This window comes from Geotrypetes seraphini, chromosome 10 (genome assembly GCF_902459505.1).
Source record: "Geotrypetes seraphini chromosome 10, aGeoSer1.1, whole genome shotgun sequence".
Lineage (NCBI taxonomy): Eukaryota > Metazoa > Chordata > Amphibia > Gymnophiona > Dermophiidae > Geotrypetes > Geotrypetes seraphini.
In genome coordinates this window covers 67,730,014-67,751,150 of record NC_047093.1, presented here as the reverse complement: position 1 = coordinate 67,751,150, position 21,137 = coordinate 67,730,014, and the positions used below count along the sequence as shown (strand labels likewise).

The window sequence follows — 21,137 nt, the reverse complement described above, 5'->3', positions numbered from 1 at the left end:
GACCCCTATGTATTACAAGATTACAGTTAACCATTCTAAGTATGCTATATTTACACCTTCCTAAATAGATTAACCGTTACAACTAAGTAATCTATATTTACATGCATCCTAAATAGCTCTAGCAATGTGTACTATATTCATCCTATTTATTGTCATCTAGATAATTCTAGTTACACTCACCATAATTTATTTTAGTTCCGTTTTATAGATTCACCATATCAGCCTGCAAAAATTGACGTGAACCAAGTTGCCACCCAAAAGAGGACAGGCAATTGTTCATTAGCGAACCTTGTAGAAAAAGGGTTGAATAGCATTCAGTACATTCTTTCGAAGACTTTTTTTTGCCATCACTTTTCTGGTTTCTTGGTGTTGATGCTGGTATGTAATATCACCAAACTTGATGTATTAAAAGGTAAATCAAACCGCCCTACAAGCAATTACCCAATTCAGTTTCATTGCTGCTTAGTAATGTAGGCTGGGATTTCCTGCTGACTAATAAGGCATTGTAGATAATAATAATGTTCACAGTTAAATAACATTAGCTCTGAATAGCAATGCTTAGAAACCATTCTGCCACTGCTAATGAAAAGTTAGGGACCTGATAAAAGTTGTGGCTTTCTCCAGGTTTGCAGGATCTGACTTCGAGACTTATTCCAGTTCCATAATATGGGTATTCCCTTTTCCAAGCAATAACCAAAACAACAAATTGTTGCAAAACAAGGCTACAGTTTTATTATCCTTAACTAGTCTTTAAGCCCGTTACATTAACGGGTGCTAGAATAGATCTGTCTGTCTGTGTTTCTTTCTCTCTCTCTCTCCTTGGCCGCTGTCTGTTTCCTTCTGTCTTCCCCCCCCCCAAGCAAAGCTGTCTGCCCCCAGGACACACCTCCCCCCCCAAAGCAGCCCCCTTTCCCTCTCCCTAACTGTCTCTCCATGGTCCTCTTCTGTCGTTCCCCCCCAGAGCAAATCTGTCTGTCCCCAGCACACCTCCCCCCAAAGCAGCCCCCTTTCCCTCTCCCTATCTCTCCATGGCCCCTTCTGTCTCCCCCCAGCCCACTCCCCCCCCAAAGCAGCACCCTTTTCCTCTCCCTATCTCTCCATGGCCCCTTTTGTCTCCCCTCAGCACTCCCCTCCCCCCCCCAAAGCAGCCCCCTTTCCCTCTCCCTGTCTCTCCATGGCCCCTTCTGTCTTCCCCCCCAGAGCAAAGCTGTCTGTCCCCAGCACACCTCCCCACAAAGCAGCCCCCTTTCCCTCTCCCTGTCTCTCCATGGCCCCTTCTGTCTTCCCCCTGGCCCCCCGAGTACAGCTGTATGTCCCAAGCAGACCCCTCCCCCCCAAAGCAGCCCCCTTTCCCTCTTCCTGTCTCTCCATGGCCCCTTCTGTCTTCCCCCTCCCCCCCGAGCACACCTGTCTGTCCCAAGCACATCCCTCCCCCCAAAGAAGCCCCCTTTCCCTTTCCCCCTGGCCCCCCCCTGTATTGGCCCCATTCTTACCCTCCCTCCATCCCGACATCTTCTGGCCTGCTCCTCTTCAAAGCAGCCTGTGATCGTGGTGGACGGCTTTAACGAACCTAGCAGGCCGCTCTCCAACTCGGTAGCACGTTCCCTCTGACGCGATCCCGTGCGTCAGAGGGAGCGTGCTACTGAGGTTGGAGAGCGGCCTGCGAGGTTCTTTAAAGCCGGCCCCGATCGCAGGCTGCTCTGAAGAAGAGGATCAGCGGAGGTGGCGGCAGTGGCGAGTGAGGGCGGGAGGTGACATGGCGAGGACATGGGCAGAGAGAGAGGGCAGGCGGCGAGTGAGAGGCAGCGGCGAGTGAGGGCGGATGGTGACGCGCCGAGGACAGGTTCTCCTGCTTCATGGCGGTGGGCGGGGCTGCAGAAAGACGTGTGCGGCAGCGGCAACCCCGACTCCTTCTTCTGCACGGAGGTGGAGAGCGGCTTGCGAGGTTCGCTACAGCGGCTGGCAAACCTCAGCAGGCCGCTTTGAAGAGGAGCGGGAGGGAGGAGTCGCAGGTGTCTTCTGCACAGTCACAAGCAGGCGCCGTGAGGACTGGCACAGAAGCACACCTCACGCCACCAGGAATCACGATTTTTGAAAAGCGCATGCGCGCTTAGCCTTTTATTATTATTGATATTATTCTAAACCAATCATATATAAAACAGGCAACATAAACATACAATAGAGCTGTACTGACCCTGCCAGCCAAATCAAACCAAAGTACAGTAAAACCTTGGATTGCAAGTAACTTGGTTTGCAAGTGTTTTGCAAGACAAGCAAGACATTTTATTAAATTTTAACTTGATATACAAACAATGTCTTGCAATACAAGAACATACAGTATACACACATCACAACTAAGCCGATGGTTCTTCCCTCTCTGCCGCTGCAAAAGTGTAGTGACTGTTCTAACTGAGCGAGGTCTTACAATACAAGTACGTGTGGAGGGGCATAATAAAAAAAAAAACCCGTCTAAGTCCCCTTTTGGCCTAAGGCCTTAAACGCTGAAAGTAGAAGCAGGGAAAATGTCCATTATAAAAAAAAACGTCCAAACGGAGGTTTTTTTTGATAATGGCCTGCCTCTATGTTCAGCTGTTTAAACGCCCAGACTACCACTAAATATAAACTTACACCATATAATCAACCTAAAAAAAGCCTAAGTCCCAAACGCCCAAAACAAGGGCTTTTAGGCAAAGGAGGAGCCAGTCCTTCGCCTATAAGCTGGATTCTGTAACCGGTGTCTGTCAAAAAGAACACCAGTTACAGAATCCACCCCCTCCCCACAACGATCCAGCAGGAGAAAGCCCTCTTACCACGCGGCACCCCGAACCCCCGACTATGATCGGGGCAAGAGGGAGCCCAAGCCCTCCTGCCCAGATGACCCCCCACCCCCACTAAGATACGGGCAGGAGGGATCCCAGGCCTTCCTGCCCTCGACACATCCCCCTTCCACGAATGCCCACCTGAACCCCGATCGGCCCCCCCCCCCCCGCCAACCCGTGAGACCCCCGCTGACCCCTTGACCCCCCCACCCCAACCCCCCTCCCCATACCTTAAAATCGTTGGCCGGCAGACAGGTGCCTAGCCCGTCCGTCCGGCAGGCCAGCCATCCCAGGAATGGCTGGCCTTAGGGCCTGATTGTCCCAGGCAGCTCAAACCCCGCCCACAGGTGGGGCCTGAGGCGCCTGGGCCAACCGGAATTGAGCCATCTCTCCTGCAGCGATAGTTTCAGTAGGCGGTAGGCAGGTTGCTGGGGCTGCTGAGCTGCCGTGATCAGCTCATCGGCCCCTTTTCCGGCACTTATACCTGTTTTGACTTGGTCTAAGTCAAAATGTATAAGTGCCAACTAAACGACCTGCCTAAACTTTTGGTTATATCTGCTGTATGCCTAGGTGTAGGTCAGCCCACCTCCCGCCCTTTCCCCTCCTCTAAAAATGCCTCTTTTTGCTCTATGCGTTTAGAGGCAGGGGAAAGGCCTAAGCTGGTTTTAGATACATCTAAAACCAGCATTGATTATGGGTACTTGGATGATCTGGCTCTTTAATCGTCCTAGTACCCATTTAGGCCACTTTTTAGACTTTTTTATTTATTTTTTTTTTAATTATGAGCCCCATAGTATTTTGTATTAAAGTTTTTGGGTTGTGGAACTAATTGTCTGAGTTTCCATTATTTCCTATGGGGAAATTCACTTTGATATAAGAGTGCTTTTGATTACAAGCATGCTTCTGGAACGAATTATGCTCACAAACCAAGATTTTACTGTACTTTATATTGCATTTGAATCACTCAACAATATTGCATTTGAATCACTCAACAGCAATTGGATTAGGGTCAATTGGACTAGTTGAAGATGTCTTAGCCACCATGAGGTAGTCTTATTATCTAGCACACTCTAACCTAACTGAAACATTTATGATGATGCCAGGTTGCATGGGTAAATGGCTGCTTTACTAAGCTGCAGGTGGAGACCCACACAGCTTTCTACTGAAGAGCCATAGGACCCCTTAACTGAAGTTCTGAATGCGCAATCACCCTAGGTTAAAACTTACATGGGCTTACCTCTCAAAATCTGCTCAAGCTGCAATTCAACCCCCTTCCAGTTCGTTCATACAAAAAAAAACCCACTTTGCACAGAGTGGGTGGGTGAGCAACACCTAAGACAAAGCTCCTGGATTACCAACATTTATACCTACTGACTGATAATGTCGCCTAGCCATCCAGGTAAGTAAGTGGGGAGAAGAGTTTGTTCAGGTCCCATTATCCCAGTGCCTTATAATTCTGGGCTTCAACTTTATGCTGGGTATGTGAGGAGACATTATGCCATGTGCACACTGGAGAACTTATTCTGAGAAGTATTGAGCCTATATAGTTTGCCAAATTTCTTTCTGCTATGACCTGATATAAAAATATAAACTTCTAATATAAACTTCCAAAAGGTTAACATTGCTAGATAAGTACTTCTCTGTCTTCAAATTATCTTGTGATGAATTGTTCAATACCAGAAGCTCTGCATTGCACAAGGCCTTTTTTCTTGTTTAAATACCCACTTGAGGTTTTTTTATGCTGATGAAGTTACTTACTCCCGTGCAGTTTCCCACCTTTATAGTCTTATTATTGGCTGATGGGGGAGGGATTCTGAGGCTTTTTCCTACCTCGTGGGATTTTTGGCTTTGAAATTTGGCCTAGGTGCTAGATCTTTGGTTTTTGAAAATTGTCACTGCATATTTTCTTTAGGAAATCCAATAATGCTTATCATGAGTGTTTGTATGCTGTGATATTCTTGAGGGAGTGGTATTGATTGTTGGTTGGTTACATGGCTATACAGTAAAACACTTTATGAAACAGGATTCACAAAGGAAGTTTTCCCCCATTTTGAGGTAAATTTTTAAAAGCTTAGCCAAGACTAAAGTGCCTAGATTGTCTGAATGCATTTCAAATACATTTTCATCTGGCTAAAACAAAGAATGAAAATTCAGAATGCCATTAATAAAAAAAGAAAACAACAAAACCATCCCAATAACCAAACAAAAGAAAATATTTTTTTTGAAAGGGTTGAGCTTCAAGCACAGGTAAAAACTCCTTTTAATTGTTCAAGGGTTTAAATCAGTATAATCAGAGGCCCTCTTTTTTTTTTTTTTTGTAAAATCAACTTATAAAGCATAAAAAAAAACAACAACTCAACATTTCACTTATATTCTTAAAAGCCTCATTAGATCATTTAAAAGAGAGGCTCGAGCTAAATTGACACATGTTTTACAGGAGAATTTTGGAGCCATCTTTTGAATCAATGCACATGGTTTTATACAGAACCAAAATGCAGACACACAGCCAGGGTGAAAAATACACACACCTTGGAAATCTGCGCATACTTTTAGACAAGTTGAAGAGGGCACATGGTTATTGGTTAAAATGGCTTAGTTCATTCGTTTTCAAACCTGCCTGGAGGACCTCCAGCCAGTCTTTAAGAAATCCACAATGAATATGCATGCCTACTATCTCCATTATTTGCTAAGCTTATTTTCGCAAAAAGTAAATTCGACCATGTCTCACCACTCCTGTCCAAGCTTCACTGGCTCCCAGTAATCTCCAGGGTTTACTTCAAATGTGCCTGCCTAACTTTCATGATCCTTCATGGCATCCTTCCTCTCGTTATCCCATTATTTTGGAATTCCTCAACTCCTAATTCCACCAGATTCACCCAAATATTAAAACTATCCTTCCCTTCTATAAAAGGTATACCCCACGCAGGAAAACTAGGGACATCCCTCCCCTTTAGAATCACTGAGCTCTGGAACAACCTCCCCACTCCGAAACTCAAGCTCCCTCCAACTTTTCCGTAAACATCTGAAAACTTGGCTAGTCTCAAAAATGCAACACTTCCTCCTTCTCCGGCATCTTACACCATCTAACTTTCTTTACACTTTAATCCTTTAACCCTCCATTGGAGTTCCTTTCCATCACAACTTCTGTAAACCGTGCCGAGCTCTACGATTGCGGAGATGGTGCAGTAAATAAACCTAAGGTTTAGTTTAATTTAGTTTTAGTTTATTTGCAAATCCCTCTCATGCATATTCATTGTGGATATCCTGAAAACCTGTCTGGCTGGTAGATCCCCAGGACAGGTTTGAGCTAAGCTGTTTTAATCCACAGTCATGTACCTTGGCTTTGAAAACTGGCATCCTTGTGCTTAGCACCTATTTTTTATTTTTGCTGCATGCCAAATTTTGGTGCAATGGTCCTTTGGACTTATAAAACATCAGTGCATAAAAGCAAACTTTGATACCTTCATTTTTGGGGAGTTTGTTTCTTTATGATAGCTTAATACGAGTCTTTTGGTTTAAAATGATATCAGTAAAACAATTCAGGAATATTATTAACAGCTAATCATAGCCAGTCTAAGGTTAATCATTACTCTTGGGATTTTTTTTTTTTTTTACTTACCCCTTCCTTTACAAAGCCACGCAAGTGTTTTTTAGCGCCAGCCTACCGCGGTAACAGCTCCGACACTCATAGAATTCCTAAGAGCATCCGAGCTGTTACTGCCACGGCAGGCGCTAAAAACACTAGCGCAGCTTTGTAAAGGAGGGGGTTAGTACATTCTGTGAAAAGAAAAAAGATCCAGTACTGTTTGTATGACTTCTGCTGCTTTGCTGGACAAGGCAGGCAATGAGTTCACTCTTAAGCTGGTGTTGGACACGATCACATAAAACTCACAGATAAATACATTTATGATGATTGGGATTATGTAGGTGGCGACTACTGGACGTATTCCATATAGAGTGACCACTTACTGTTTTTCTCCAGAGAATAGCCCGATACTGAGGAATACGCTGATTGTTTTGGTCTGAAAGTACTACAGATAGAAAGAAAGGATTCTTCTCTGCATCAGTACCTATATAATTCTGATGAACTGGAAAGAAGGAAGAAGAAAGAGTGGCATAAGAACATAAGATGAATTGTAGTACAAATCAAAATTCTAGTGTACACTTCTCCCTCCGTATTCACTGTGATAGGGGATTAACAGAACCGCAAATACAGAAAAAACGCAAATAATTTTTTCGCTGTTTTCTATTAAAAACCATCGTGAATATGGTGAAACCGCAAATAACATGGGGCTCCTTTTACAAAGGTGCGCTAGCGTTTTTAGCGCACACACCGGATTAGCGCACGCTACCCCAAAAAACTACCGCCTGCTCAAGAGGAGGCAGTAGCTAGCACGCATGACATTTTAGTGCGCGCTAAAACCGCTAGCGTGCCTTTGTAAAAGGAGCCCATGGTGGGAGACCTGGCCTGTTCCTGAAGGAGAGGCAAAACACGGTGAAGAAAGTGCTGGGAATCGGCGATTTTCTCTGTAAACACTTGGAATCAACGATTTCTCTATGCAAGCTGATGTAATTTTTTTGGGGGGGGGAGGAACCAGCAAGCTAAAAACTGTGAATAATCAAAACTGTGATTACTGAAACCGCGAATACGGAGGGAGAAGTGTAGTTCCTTTCTTTGTTGCTCACTCACAGGGATAAACAGTGGTTTACTCCAGTCAAATCATGACTAATAATGCTTATGAATTTTTTTTTTTTCTAGGAACTTGAAATACATTTTTTTTAAATCAGTCGGTTTCCTCCTGGAATTTTGCGATTTCCAGGCTTCTGCTGGGCTACTGCACTCCCAAGTCTTCTTTCTTTGGTCAGGAGTTGTTTTTTGGTTTGTTTTTTTTACCTGACCCCTCTCTATCATCCCTTAACACTGAGGAGCACAACTTCTTCCAAAATCTAGCTATTAAGTGTTACCACTGGAGGCTAGATTATCAAAACTTTGCAGTAAAAAACGATGGGCCACTATCACAGCCATTATTGTAGCGACTTCAGAAAGGCAAGTAATTCTCAAAAAAACTGTGCATTCAAGTGAGGTTGGCAGAGAGTAGCGAAGGTTTGCTAAATTTACATGAGATGAGTCGCTGGTGATAGTGATCGGCATATGCGCAGAATATACCACGAAAGAGGTGTAAATGTGCACATGTGCCCAAAAGCCATAAACACACTTATCGTGTGCGTGTCTTATTTAAGCATACTATATGCTCACGTCATAGGCATGCGGCACATGTGGCTATAGCCATTGGGCGTTTGTGTCACAAAAACAGATAAAAACTACAATAATTCATATAAATCTTGTAATTTGTTTTTAAAGTCAAATTTTATCATGAGCTACTGTCAGAAACACATAAGACACGGCTATAATAGATGTGATCAAGAAGCGTGCTTTTGTCACTCCCTCCCCCCCCCAAAAAAAGACAATAATTTATGTGAATTGTGAATTTGTATTTTGTTTCATTAGCCACAGTCAAAACACATGCCAGAGATGCACTTTTCACAGTGCTGGCACAGTACCGGCATCCCCAGATCAGTTGCTGATTTTTGTTCGCCAAAAGCTGACGCCAGGCTTGGAGAATCACTCAGCAATGCTGAAAATTCCACCAGAATGCTCATTTAAATACTGATGAGCCCATTTGCATGGCAGAATCGGAGACTGCTAGGAAGCTCAGAAAAGACCGCGGTAAGCCATTTTGATAATCCGCCGCTAAAATACATGCACGCTAAACCGGCTGGAACCGGTTTAGCGACCGCATTAAAGGCAACCTTAAATTTTGAGAATCTGGCCCCGTGTGATCAATGAGCCTCCCTCTCCCGACACCCTGCTCAGGGTTAGTGCTGCTACAAAATAACATTTTATAAAACATCTGTTTCAAAATTTGACAATGAATTATCAACCCAAATGAGTGATTAAGATCACACTACAGCAGAAAATTGCCTAGTAATTAGTTGTAATCAATCTTCACCAGTTTCTCATCAAGGAATCCAGTTTTATCCTGATCTGTACCAGGACTCTGATCCTCCTCATTAGGGTGTTAGAATGGCCAGACAATTATTTTCATTTTAATATTTTTAGAGCGAGGGGAGGGAGGTTGATTGCCTATGTACAATCCAAAATCTAATTTTGGTATCCAAACCCATATGATGACAAGGATTTAAGTCCGAATTATGCCAGCAATTTCTGGGAGGAAAATAGGTTTTCAGTTGTAGCAAGAGTATATTAAGTACAGAAATTTAGTGAGGGAAAGGGAATAGGGGATTGGGATTTCAATACCGCCTTTTTGTACTTTTACAACTGCACTCAAAGTGGTTTACATACAGGTACTTCAAACATTTTCCCTGTCTGTCCTGCTGGGCTCACAATCTATCTAATGTACCTGAGGCAGTAGAGCAGTGTATTGCAAACTGTGCCACGGTGAGATTCCGGGTGTGCCACAAGATGCTGGTGAGGAGGAAAGGTGCTGGCACTGACTGACTGCTTACAAGACATGCCTCTCATGACGAGAGGCATGTCCTGTAGACAGTCAGCCGGCGCCTCTCCTCCTTCAGCACCCCCACCCCACCGACGTAGTAATAGCAGGTTCAGGGCCATATCTGGAGGGCCTCCGCGAATGCATGGACGTTATGATGTCACACATGCACATGATATCATGGCGTCGACGTCCACGCATTTCCGGATGCCCTCCAGCCACGACCCCGAGTTTAGTGTGCCTCCATTTCATAAAAGCTTGTGAGACCCTGCAGTAGAGGATTAGGTGACTTTCCCTAGGTCACAAGGAGCAGCGCAGGGTTTGAACCCACAACCTCAGGGTGCTGAGTCTGTAGCTCTAACTACTACGCCCACCCACAAGAAAGACATTACATGTATTTAATAAATTAATTTTTATCAACCATTTGATACAACTGTTCTCATCTAAACTCGGGTGTGCTGTTGAACTGATAAGATGAGAGATACTCAGTGCTAGGTTTTGCTAAGACCCACATTTATCTGTCTCTACCTGCTATTTAGATCTGTCTGCAAGAAAACCACTAGGGTTAAAACTTGCATAATCTCCCCAGCTTTTATATCCTTCATCCATGACTGTGGCAGGAGCCAAAACTGCAGTTCTCAGATCCCACTAGAAGTCAACTAACATAAGTTTGCCCACAAGGTGTGGCCAATGATCAGTGACAGACTTTCTCCCTAGCACTGGGACATGAACACTGGTCCTTTGCATGGCAGTGTACAGTACAGCTACCATGATATCGCACTGGGCTCATTAGCTATTTGGTATTAATAATTGCATATAATCCTATCAATCAGCAGTTTCATTGCAGAAATAATCACACACACAGTAGCAAGCAACCATAATGGTGATAAAATTCAAGTGTGCTAGGGGGCGATGTTAAAGATAGTGAAGAAGGATATTTGGGGACATAGTAGACAGGGGCACTTGAGCTCGATGGGTAGACCAAGAGGTCCTTACTAGAGAATGACACGGTGACAAAATTCATCACCATCCCCGTCCCCGAAGATAACCGCAGAAAATAATCCCATGTCATTTTCTAGTGTCTATTTCAACCTCGGTCCTTCTACACCAGCATTCTTCAAAGCAAAGCTTGAGGGTCAGTGGTTGTGGCCATTCATACTCTGATTCTTCCCTCTCTCCTTAAAGAATGACATGAAGATGGTTTCTCGCGGTTATCCGCGGGGACGGGAATGGTGATGAATTTTGTCACCGTGTCATTCTCTAGTCCTTACCTCCAAATGGAACTTCAAACAGTATATCATACAAACCTCCCCCACCCAGATAATTCCCTATAGGTTCAAGTTTCAAGTTTATTAGAATTTTATATACCGCCTATCAAGGTTATCTAAGCGGTTTTTACAATCAGGTACTCAAGCATTTTTCCCTCTCTGTCCCGGTGTGAGCAATTTTGATTACTGCCTCCTAAAGGTAGTGAACTGTACTCTGCAGTGTTCAATGGCAACACAATTGGAGAGTTTGAGGATCAGATGAAGGCAGAGAAAAAGGAAAATAAAAAGAACTTCAACGGTGCAAATCTTTAGATAGGGAAAGATGGCACCTGGTTTTAATTTGTTACAAGGATTACAAATATTGAGAGGAAACTATTTGGTTCAGATTTTAAGGATATCTAGGTTGAGAAGATGTTTTAACCACTTTCTACAAATACTTATAAAATGCTTCTATGTGCAATCCGCATGTCTTTCCCACCAGGAGATATATTGCACAGCAGTACGTTATATACCACAAAAGCTCTTCAAATACAATGATACTCTTTTTGAGATCCTATGACAAAACAAGTCACACTACTGCATTAGAGAGGGCATTTAATAGGCTTGACTGAGGATAGATTATTTGCTTCCCAGAGTTCCTGAGGGCCTGCTGCTTCAGAGGTGGCAGAGAATAATGATCCTAGAAAAACGATACGAAAGGTCATCCATAATGAATAGAAGCAAATGACGTGACCATGGTAAGCCCGCTGTGCACACTTCAGGCAGGAGCATCATGTGACAGTGTTTTTTGACTTTTTGGGTTTTATGTGCTTTTCAAAGGTGTTGGGCCAACAATGCTGGAACTTTACGTCCTCCCTTCATCCACAATAGGTGTGTTACAGTCAGTGGCAGTACCTGCTTCTATGCTAAATTGCTTCCTTCTTGTCCCCTAGGGACCATCTCCACAGGTGAGAAGGCAGTTCATTTCTAAAGTCAATCTGAGCATTGAATAAAGCTACCAAGAACAGTAGCAACAGTGGAAACTGTATTGGTGCCCACACAGAACCAAACCAAACCAAACCTACTAATTCTCACAGATGGGTAGATTGGAGGGGCTGAACAGTCTTTGCTAGCATGTTCTCTGTTTGTGTTTCTTTGCGTGGGGATTTGTGTGACAACTCTTGGATTCCATCAGCCTGAGTCAAATTTGAATATCAAATTTCAGACTTGGAAGGCACTATAACCCATTGTCAATTACTCAGTTCCTCTCAGTGCTTATTAAGTCACATATGTGGTTTGCACTAGTCAATATCTGTCTACTACAATTTCTGATGGATTAATTTTCCATGTCAAGGAAAATGAAAATATGACCCACTGAGCGAAAAGGTACAAAAACTGGGGAATATGACTTACTTATACTACATGATAGAGGGATATCAACTGCATAATCTTTCAAAATTTCATCCTCAAGTATGGATTAATTACATGTTTAAAAAAATGAGAAATGTTTATCGATACAAAATAAATTTTTTTCTCCAGAAAAACACATTTGAAAAATAGCAAACAAAACATCTAAATTTCTGTAATTCATTGGATGTTATGGATAAAATTTTAACATTACTTAAACTGGAAGATAATTTTTTTTTTATCTAGAAAACATCATTTATAGTTCCTACATCTGGTGAAAGGGTACAGCAGGTCAATGAGAGTCTGAAAGGGGTGAGTCAACAAAAACGATTTGAGCTGAAACGGTTGCCAACTGATAAGGGACCTTATTGCCATTCTAGTTTACTCCGTTGTCCATGTCTACTGAGTCAACAAGACCCTTCTCAATCTCTGTTCATTCTCTTCCCTTGCTGTTAGTACTGCCCTTTTTATCTGAATTCTATCACAATGCCACAAAGACTACAGTCTTAATTGGATATCTAGAAGCACACTTGTCTTTTCTACATGGAGATAAGTACCTGGCTGTATTTGGTCAATGTCTGAGAAATTTTGAAATATAAATGAAGAGTGGAGGGATTTTTTGAAAGACCAATGACTTTGCTATGCTCTACTACCTTTGCAAGCCAAAACTGACATATGGAATTTGTTACTTTTTCTCAGAACACCGGTGTCCTAAGGTATTTTGAATGCTGTTAGTCAAGGGAAGTTTCTACCTGACATCACTCTCGAGAGGAACCTTTCTCTGCAAATTTATTTAAAAGTACAGTATAATTATACTCACTGATATGAACTTTTGCTGAAAGATAAATGAGCTATTTGAGATACACTCTACTGACTAGAAACAAGATATAATGTGACTTCATTGAACTCCAATTTCCTTTTAGGTAGAGATGGCCAAAAGTATTACAGTTCTTGTCTATGATCACATATTCTGACTAGCATCTGGTTATTTACTATTAAAGTGCTTTCCCTAGATTGCAGCAAAGGATGATGTATAACTGAAGCATAAGAAACATGAGAGAGTATAAAGTACCATAAACATTTTCTGTCTCTTATACTTTCTTATTTCTGCCCTTTCTGTCCTTCAAAATTATTTTACTGCAGTTTCTGATGATGATCCACCAACTACCACCTAGCGGTAGATATCCAGATGATGGATCACAGTCTGAGACAATGGTTTTTTAGGTCTTCATATGGAAGAGATAAGAACATTTAACTCAGTTAACGCTACTGGGTTCTGGACAAGGCATTACTTCATTATACAGTCATGCTATTTGGCTGAAAGGAGTATTCTGACAAATACCACTCTTAAAATATTCCTGGTCCTGAAAAAGTTTTAGATATCTACACATGCTCAAGAAAAAAAGAGATAAAATCATCCCAATAAGAAGTTATATCTAATGGTTTTCATTTTACTGTTTGCCCATTGTATCATTTAAGTATTGAATGGCAGGGCAGAATTAATTCATTGGGGGCCCCTAGGCACACAAGTACACTGGGCCCCCTGCCCCGCCCCACCCCACCATGCACCCAGGCGGAAACAGGAAGCTGCGTCATTGGGAAGCTTTGGGCAAGCAGCACCGCTTGCACAATTACACTTCCCATTGCCTTTCTTACCCGCGTTGCTTGCTTGTCTTACTTTCCGTCGATGGGGGGGGCGCGTTGCCGATCGGGGGGGGCCCGCATTACTGATCGATGTTGGAGGGGCCCATCACCATTTGGAAAAAACAATGTTGATGCCCTCCTTCATTGGGCCCCCCTGACCATTTTGGGCCCTAGGCATGTACCTACTTGGCCTATTGGTTAATCCTGCCCTGTTGAATGGCAATTGCCCCTCACAACACAGTCTTAAGTACCTCCATCTTTTAAAGAGAACAGCAGGGGTCAAATCCACTGTGTACAATTCTGGAGGCCACATTACCGCAAAGATGTGCTGAGAGTTGAGTCGGCTCAGCGATTGGCCACCCGGATAGTCTCAGGTCTCAGGAATCTCCCGTATGAGGAACGGCTGGATAAATTGCAGCTATACTCACTCGAGGAATGCAGAGAGAGGGGTGACATGATCGAGACGTTCAAATATCTCACGGGCCGTATCGAGGTGGAAGAGGACATCTTCTTTCTCAAAGGTCCCACATCAACAAGAGGGCATCCGTTGAAACTCAGTGGTGGGAAATTTCATGGTGACACCAAAAAATATTTCTTCACCGAAAGGGTGGTTGATCGCTGGAATAATCTTTCACTACAGGTAATTGAGGCCAGCAGCGTACCAGATTTTAAGACAAAATGGGATTGGTACGTGGGATCTCTACATAGGGGAAGGTAGGGGTAGGTCATTGGTGTGGGCAGACTGGATGGGCTGTGGCCCTCTTCTGCCATCAGTTTCTAACATTAAACCAATTTTGCAGGAACTTCATTGGCATAGGATAGCATTCAAAATAGTATGCATTCCCTTCAAATGCTCAAACTAACTGACTCCTGAGCAGTGTTCCCTCTAAGCGGGCGGGTGTTGTGAGCAAACTTTTTTCACCGTGAGCCAAAAATATCGGGCGCCAGCAAGTTATGAGCCAACTCGCCCGATTCTCCTCTCGCCGCCCTGCCATCTGCCGTACGCCTCTTCCGATCGTGCGCTGTGACGAGAAACGTGTGCGCTGCGATGTAATATTTTGTGCGCCAGCGCACGCCAGCGCAGCTTAGCGGGAACACTGGTTCAAATGGTTTTATTTATTTCCCCAAATTTATTTTTGTTATACGCATTGAAAATATTTGATATTGCGTTTAAATCAAAATCTCAATAAACTTGAAACGAGTGCCCGTGAGATTGTGGGAGGGTTAAATACTCAAAACTTAGAAGTTTTTGCTACGCCAGCTTTCTGGTATCTTTACATACAGTGGCGTACCTAGCATATGTAACATCCGGGGCCCATCATTTTTTGGCACCCCCCCCCCATCTGTAAGAAAAACATGATTTTTAGTAACAAACCACACGTCACACATGAGTACCTAGGAAAAGGCAGCATCTTACATATTGCAGTGAGCAGTACATCAATACACCCATTGTAAAACTAAACAAGCCAGACCAGCACAGATCAATCCTACACCGTCAATCCTAACAGAAAACCATGTCTTTCGAACACACAGAACACAGAAAACACCTTCGCCTAGTAAGGAATATGTAATCACAAACTAACCCCTCCCTCTTTTACAAAACTGTAGTGTGGATTTTAGCTACGGAGGTAACAGCTCTGATGCTCATAAAATTCTGAGCATCAGAGCTGCTACCACCAAGGCTGGTGCTAAAAACGCTTCACAGTTTTGTAAAAGGGGGGATAAAATAAAAATACATAGACAAAGGTTAAATTGAACCAGCAAGAAGCTGGACTCTGCATACAATGCTTCACAGAAACAGTAACACATGTCTCCTAAAGCAATAAATAAATAGAAATTTTTTTCTACCTTTGTCTTCTGTGGTTTCTCCTTTCCTCATCTTCTTGTAACTCTCTTCCTTCCATCCACTGTCTGCCGTCTCTCTTCCCCTATATGGCATCTTCTCTCCTTCTATGCCCCTTCCAGAAACTGTATGCCTCCCCCTTCCATCTCTCCTTTCACCCCATTGGTCTGGCATCTCTCTCCTCGCCTTCCCTCTCCCACACCTCTCCTCATAGTCTGGTATCTCCCCTTCCCTGATTCTCTGGCATCTCTCTCCTTTCCTTTTCTTCCATCTTTCGCTCCCCCTCCATGCTCTCACATCTCCCCCTTCCTTTTCCCTTAGACTGGCATACCTTCCTCCTATGCTCCAAGCCCTGGCATCTCCTTTAATTCCCTCCCTCATCTTCCTTCTCCCTCCAGCTGGGTACCGCAACACTCTTCCCTGCAGCTCTGCACTTCCCCACAATTGCCATGCTTCGGTTCCTCTTCTTCCTTCCTTCCTCTCCCCCCCCCCCCCCCCGCGGGACCCTGCGGCACCATCAACTCTTACTCCCTCTAATGTCGGCCCTGCAGCTCCAGACTTCCTCGCACCTGCTCCCCTCCCCCTTTGGATCGCTATTATTTTAAATGTTATAGCCGCGGAGCTGTATCCATCAGTGGAGATGTCTAACCTCGGCCTGCCCCGGAACTCTTACTGCAGCAGCCGCCCGTCTAGGCAGGAACAGGAAGTCACTGTTGCAGTAAGAGTTCCGGGGCAGGCCGAGGTTAGACATCTCCACTGATGGATACAGCTCCGCGGCTATAACATTTAAAATAATAGCGATCCAAAGGGGGAGGGGAGAAGGTGCGAGGAAGTCTGGAGCTGCAGGGCCGACATTAGAGGGAGTAAGAGTTGATGGTGCCGCAGGGTCCCGCGGGGGAGGGGGGGAGGAAGGAAGGAAGAAGAGGAACCGAAGCATGGCAATTGTGGGGAAGTGCAATCCCCCCAATGCGTCCCCTTACCTTACCGACGCGTGTGTGCGCTGTGAAGAGAAACTTTGCGCTGCGATGTAATATTTTGTGCGCGAGCGCAGGCCAACGCAGCTTAGCGGGAACACTGCTGAGTATCTTTTCCTATTGCTGCTCACAGACACACCTGTGATCAGTATTATATAGTAACTAAGGGCTCCTTTTACTAAACCGTGTAATAGCTTCTTACTGCGGGCCGATGAGATAAATGCTCCAACGTTCATTCAATTCCTATGAGCATTGGAACATTTATCTCTCCGGCCTGCAGTAAGAATCTCTTCCGTGGTTTGGTAAAACCCAGTGTAAGTAAATTACCAAAGTAATAATATTACCAATATGTACTACTTTTGCTGAGTTACAGATGCTGGAATAAAGCTGGGATAAAAACGTTAACAATAGCTGCATCCATTGTAGTTATGGCAAACTTGTGCCATTCAAGGTAGCATCCCCTTTACACTAAGTTCCAATAGTTGCATCAATTGTAGTTTTTACTCAAAAGGTATTATATTAGGCAACACAAGCTTTGAAAATGCCACATGATGTTTCAAATTAATAAATGTTGAGCCATTTTCAGACACTATCATCTTTTAAAATATATGGCTGCATTCAACATTACATACTGAATGATAACAAAAACATAATAACAAGAATAGCCATACTGGGTCAGACCGATGGACCATCTAGCACTGTATCCTGTTTCCAATAGTGGCCAATCCAGGTTATAAGTATCTGGCAAAATCCCAAAGAGTCGCAAGATTCCATGCTACCAATCCCAGGGATAAGGACTATCTTCTCCCATGGCTATCTTAATAGCAAATTATGGGCTTTTCCTCCAGAAACTTGTCCAAACCTTTTCTAAACCCAGATACGATAAAGGGGCAATTCTATAACTTGGCTCCTAATGCAGGCGTAAAACCATGCTTAGCATCAGTTCTATAAAAGTGTTAAGACGCACCTAGAACAACAGCGCAAAGCTGATTTGGTATGTTGAAACTTACCCCCCTCTTCTACGAAACAACGCTAGTGATTTTTAGTGCAGAGAGAGCACAGAGAGCCGCACTGAATGGCCCGCACTGCTCCCAACGCTCATTCAGTTCCTATGAGCGTCGGGAGCAGCGCAGGCCATTCAGTGCGGCTCCCCGCGCTAGAAACTGCTAGCGCAGTTTCGTAGAAGAGGCCCTTAGGTGCAATAGCTTATGCCAAGTCAATGGCAGGCATAAGCTGATGCGACTAAATGCGCCTTGCAATATGAATATCTGGTACTATTTTATAAAGTGCGCACACCGCTAGGTAGAACACCAATGACATGCCCATGCTCCGCACACTGATACAGCCCACTTGCTGTGATGTACCATGCAACTAGCACATCAATGTTATACAATAGCGCCTAGCAAATATGTATGTAAATGCCAATTTGTGACATCATTCACACATTTAAGTGCACCCATTCTATAAATTAGTGTGCGGAACTGACACAAATTTAGGAGCCCTTTATAGAATTGCCCTTTAACTGCTGTTACCACATCCTCTAGCAACGAGTTCCAAAGCTTAACTATTTGTTGAGTGAAAAAATATTACTACGTATATAACTTCATTGAGTGTCCCCTAGTCTTAGTACATTTTTTAAGAATAAACGACCGATTCATGTTCACCGTTCTAAATCACTCAAGATTTTGTAGACCTCAATCATATCCTCCCTCAGCAGACTCTTCCCCAAGCTGACGAATCCTAACCTCTTAAGCTTTTCTTCATATAAGAGGAGTTCCCATTCCTTTATCATTCTGAACCTTTTCTAATTCCGCTATATCTTTTTTGAGATACAGTGACCAGAATTCCACACAATACTCAAAGAGAGATCACACCATATAGTGATACAGAGGCATTATAATATCATTTGTCTTGTTTTCTATCTGTTTCCATATAATTCCTAGTATTCTGTCATCCATGATGACATCTAGATCTTTTTTTTTGGGATGGTGACATCTAATTTGGAACTGTAGGACTATATGTTACCCATCTCTTTTTGTGTGCATAAGAGCTGAATTAGCCTAACCGAGGCCTATGAACCAAACTGATTGCATCATAACCATCCTGTCATGGATTCTTAATGCACTATATAATGGACTTTTGAAAAGGACACCTTATTGTGCTAGATACACCAAATTGACCTTTATTTAAGGTTACCAGATTTTACGGAAGTAAAATCAGGACCCATGGCCATGGCCATGCCCACAGGCCCACAGGATATATCCGGGTAAATCTGGATGTCTGGTAACCCTACCTTTATTCATTGTTCTTTGTGTGATCTGGGACCTTACTAAACTAAACTAAACTAAACTAAATCTTGGGTTTATATACCGCGCCATCTCCACATTTGTGGAGCTCGGCACGGTTTTTAGAAATTATAATGAGAAAGGAATTCCAAGGAAGGGTTGGGTGAAGATCGGAGAAGGAAGAGTGTTAGCGGGCTTACATAACATATTCTTTGAGGCCTAAGTCCTTGGTTAGCAACATTGCATGCACTCTAGCCTAAACTTTTCTGAAACCATAGTCCATCCTGGCCTGTGTTTTCCCCATCAGTACTTCAGCCATGTGGATACCTGCACTTGATTGGTTCTGAGGGAATGCTTTTGATCAGCAACTTCTAGGGTAATTTTCTGACCCAAATGACCCTACAGAACCTAGCATCAGATAAAAATGATTTAGAATAATATTCTTCCCAATGTGCATTACTTTCTATCTGTCCTCCTTAAATTTCATCTACCATTTGAATACCCGGTCTTCCAGTCTCCTAAGGTCCTCTTGAAATTTCTCACAGTCTGCATGTGATTAAAGAACTTTGAATAGTTTTGTGTCATCTACAGATTTAATCACCTCACTCATCATTCCCATTTCCAAATCATTTATAAGAATATTAAATTGCACCAGTCCTATACAATTTCTGGGGCAGTCCATTATTCTCCTTCCTTTATTGAGAGAATAGCCATTTAACCCTACTTCTCTGTTTTCTATCTTCTACCTGTTCCCAATTCACAATAGAACATTGCCTCATATTCTATGGCTTTTTAATTTCCTAAGTCTCTAATGAGGGACTGTGTCAAAAGCTTTCAGAAAAATCTAGATATCTAAATCAGCTGACTCACTTTTATCTACATTTATTCACTCCTTCAAAAAAAATGAAGCAAATCACCATAGAATAAACCTGCTTTTGGCTTCATAAATGAGCATTGTTCATTCTTTAGTGTTCAACTCTTCTATGAAAAACCAGCTTTAGAATTAAACTAGCTCTTTCTGCTGGTTTGTTATAAAGATGTACCACCTTTAACTGCTGCCACATCATTATCATAAACACTGCTAATATGTAGAGGACTGAACAGGACAAATGACCTGCTGAAGTAATTCATTCTTCCTAAATCTGTATTTCTGCTTCAGCATTTCAAAGATAAATGGCATGGTGCATATTCCTTTCTGACCCGAGGAAAGGAGTATAGTTCCTGAACCCTAGTCAAGACCCCCCCCCCCCCATTCTATATATAGTGCCCGGATATAGGCATACTTCTAAGATACGTGCACAATTTAATTGGCTAACGAGATGTTAACCATCAATAACTGTATGCTAACAACCAATTATTGACATTTAACTAGCACCAATTATGATTTACACATGCATCTGGCACCTAAATCCCACACAATCCAGAAGGAGGCATGACCATGGGAGGGGCATGGGCATTCAAAATAGTTACACACAGTGTTATAGAACATTGGTTTTCCATGTCCAGCTTGAGCATTGGAAATTACACCAGGTTACAGTAGGCCCCCTAGTCCCAAAGTGGGCATGGGAACCAGTGCAAAATGTTAGCCTATACAGGACATGGGTCCTTTACAGAACCACTACAACTATTATTTCTCTAGTGCTACCAGATACACGCAGCACTGCACAGAGTCACAAGAAGAAGAACATGATTATATTTATTAAGGTATGTATATTCTGCCCTTCATAATACCATCAAGATGGTTTTCACATTCAGGTACTCTTGGTAATGTATTTTCCCTATCTGTCTCAGCGAGCTCATGATCTATCTGGGGCAATGGAGGATTGAGTGACTTGTTCAGGGTCACAGGGAGTGACATGGGAACTGAGCCTGCAACCTGCGGGTGCTGGGGCAGTGGTTCTAATCACTAGGCCACTCCTTCTCCTCCTTAATACAGTCTTTCCCAGCACCCATTTTTGAGCGTGATTTATAGAATTCCTCCGGAAATGTGTTTACATAGACCAATAAAAACATATCACCTTACATTTCTTTTACATATATTTTTTGTTAAACTTTATTGGTGTTGATGCAGCTGGGTTATGGGTCCTCCTATTCATATCTCTCTACTATAGCTTATCTGCTAGTCATAGTCCAGTTAGAGCTAATTTTATACTTAGAGGGGCATAATAAAAAAATAAATCTAAGTCCATTTTGGGCCTAAGTTGCTAGTCGCCCAAAGTTGGACATGTCAAAAGTCCATTCTCGAAAAATGCGTCCAAAATATTTCTTTTTTCGAGAATCATCTACTTCTACATCCAGCTGTTTGATTGTCCAGACTGCTAAGTCGTCTATCTTGATACCGCATTCTTGTCCAAAAATTCATCCAAGTCAAAAACGCCTAGAACAAGACCTTTTGGACGTGGA

The 21,137-nt window shown here is 43.1% G+C and overlaps 1 protein-coding gene across 6 annotated transcripts in view; it reads right to left on the bottom strand.

Annotated features, from left to right (window-relative positions):
- Positions 1-21,137, bottom strand: part of GARNL3 (GTPase activating Rap/RanGAP domain like 3) — a 564,903-nt gene that overhangs the window by 188,351 nt on the left and 355,415 nt on the right. For 5 of the 6 annotated variants that reach the window (XM_033962150.1, XM_033962147.1, XM_033962149.1 and 2 more), the window contains one exon: positions 6,789-6,907. The exons of the other annotated variant lie outside the window; for it this stretch is intronic. In XM_033962150.1, the coding sequence (XP_033818041.1) occupies positions 6,789-6,907 (119 nt within the window). The remainder of the gene's footprint in view (positions 1-6,788; positions 6,908-21,137) is intronic. 6 annotated transcript variants of the gene reach the window in all.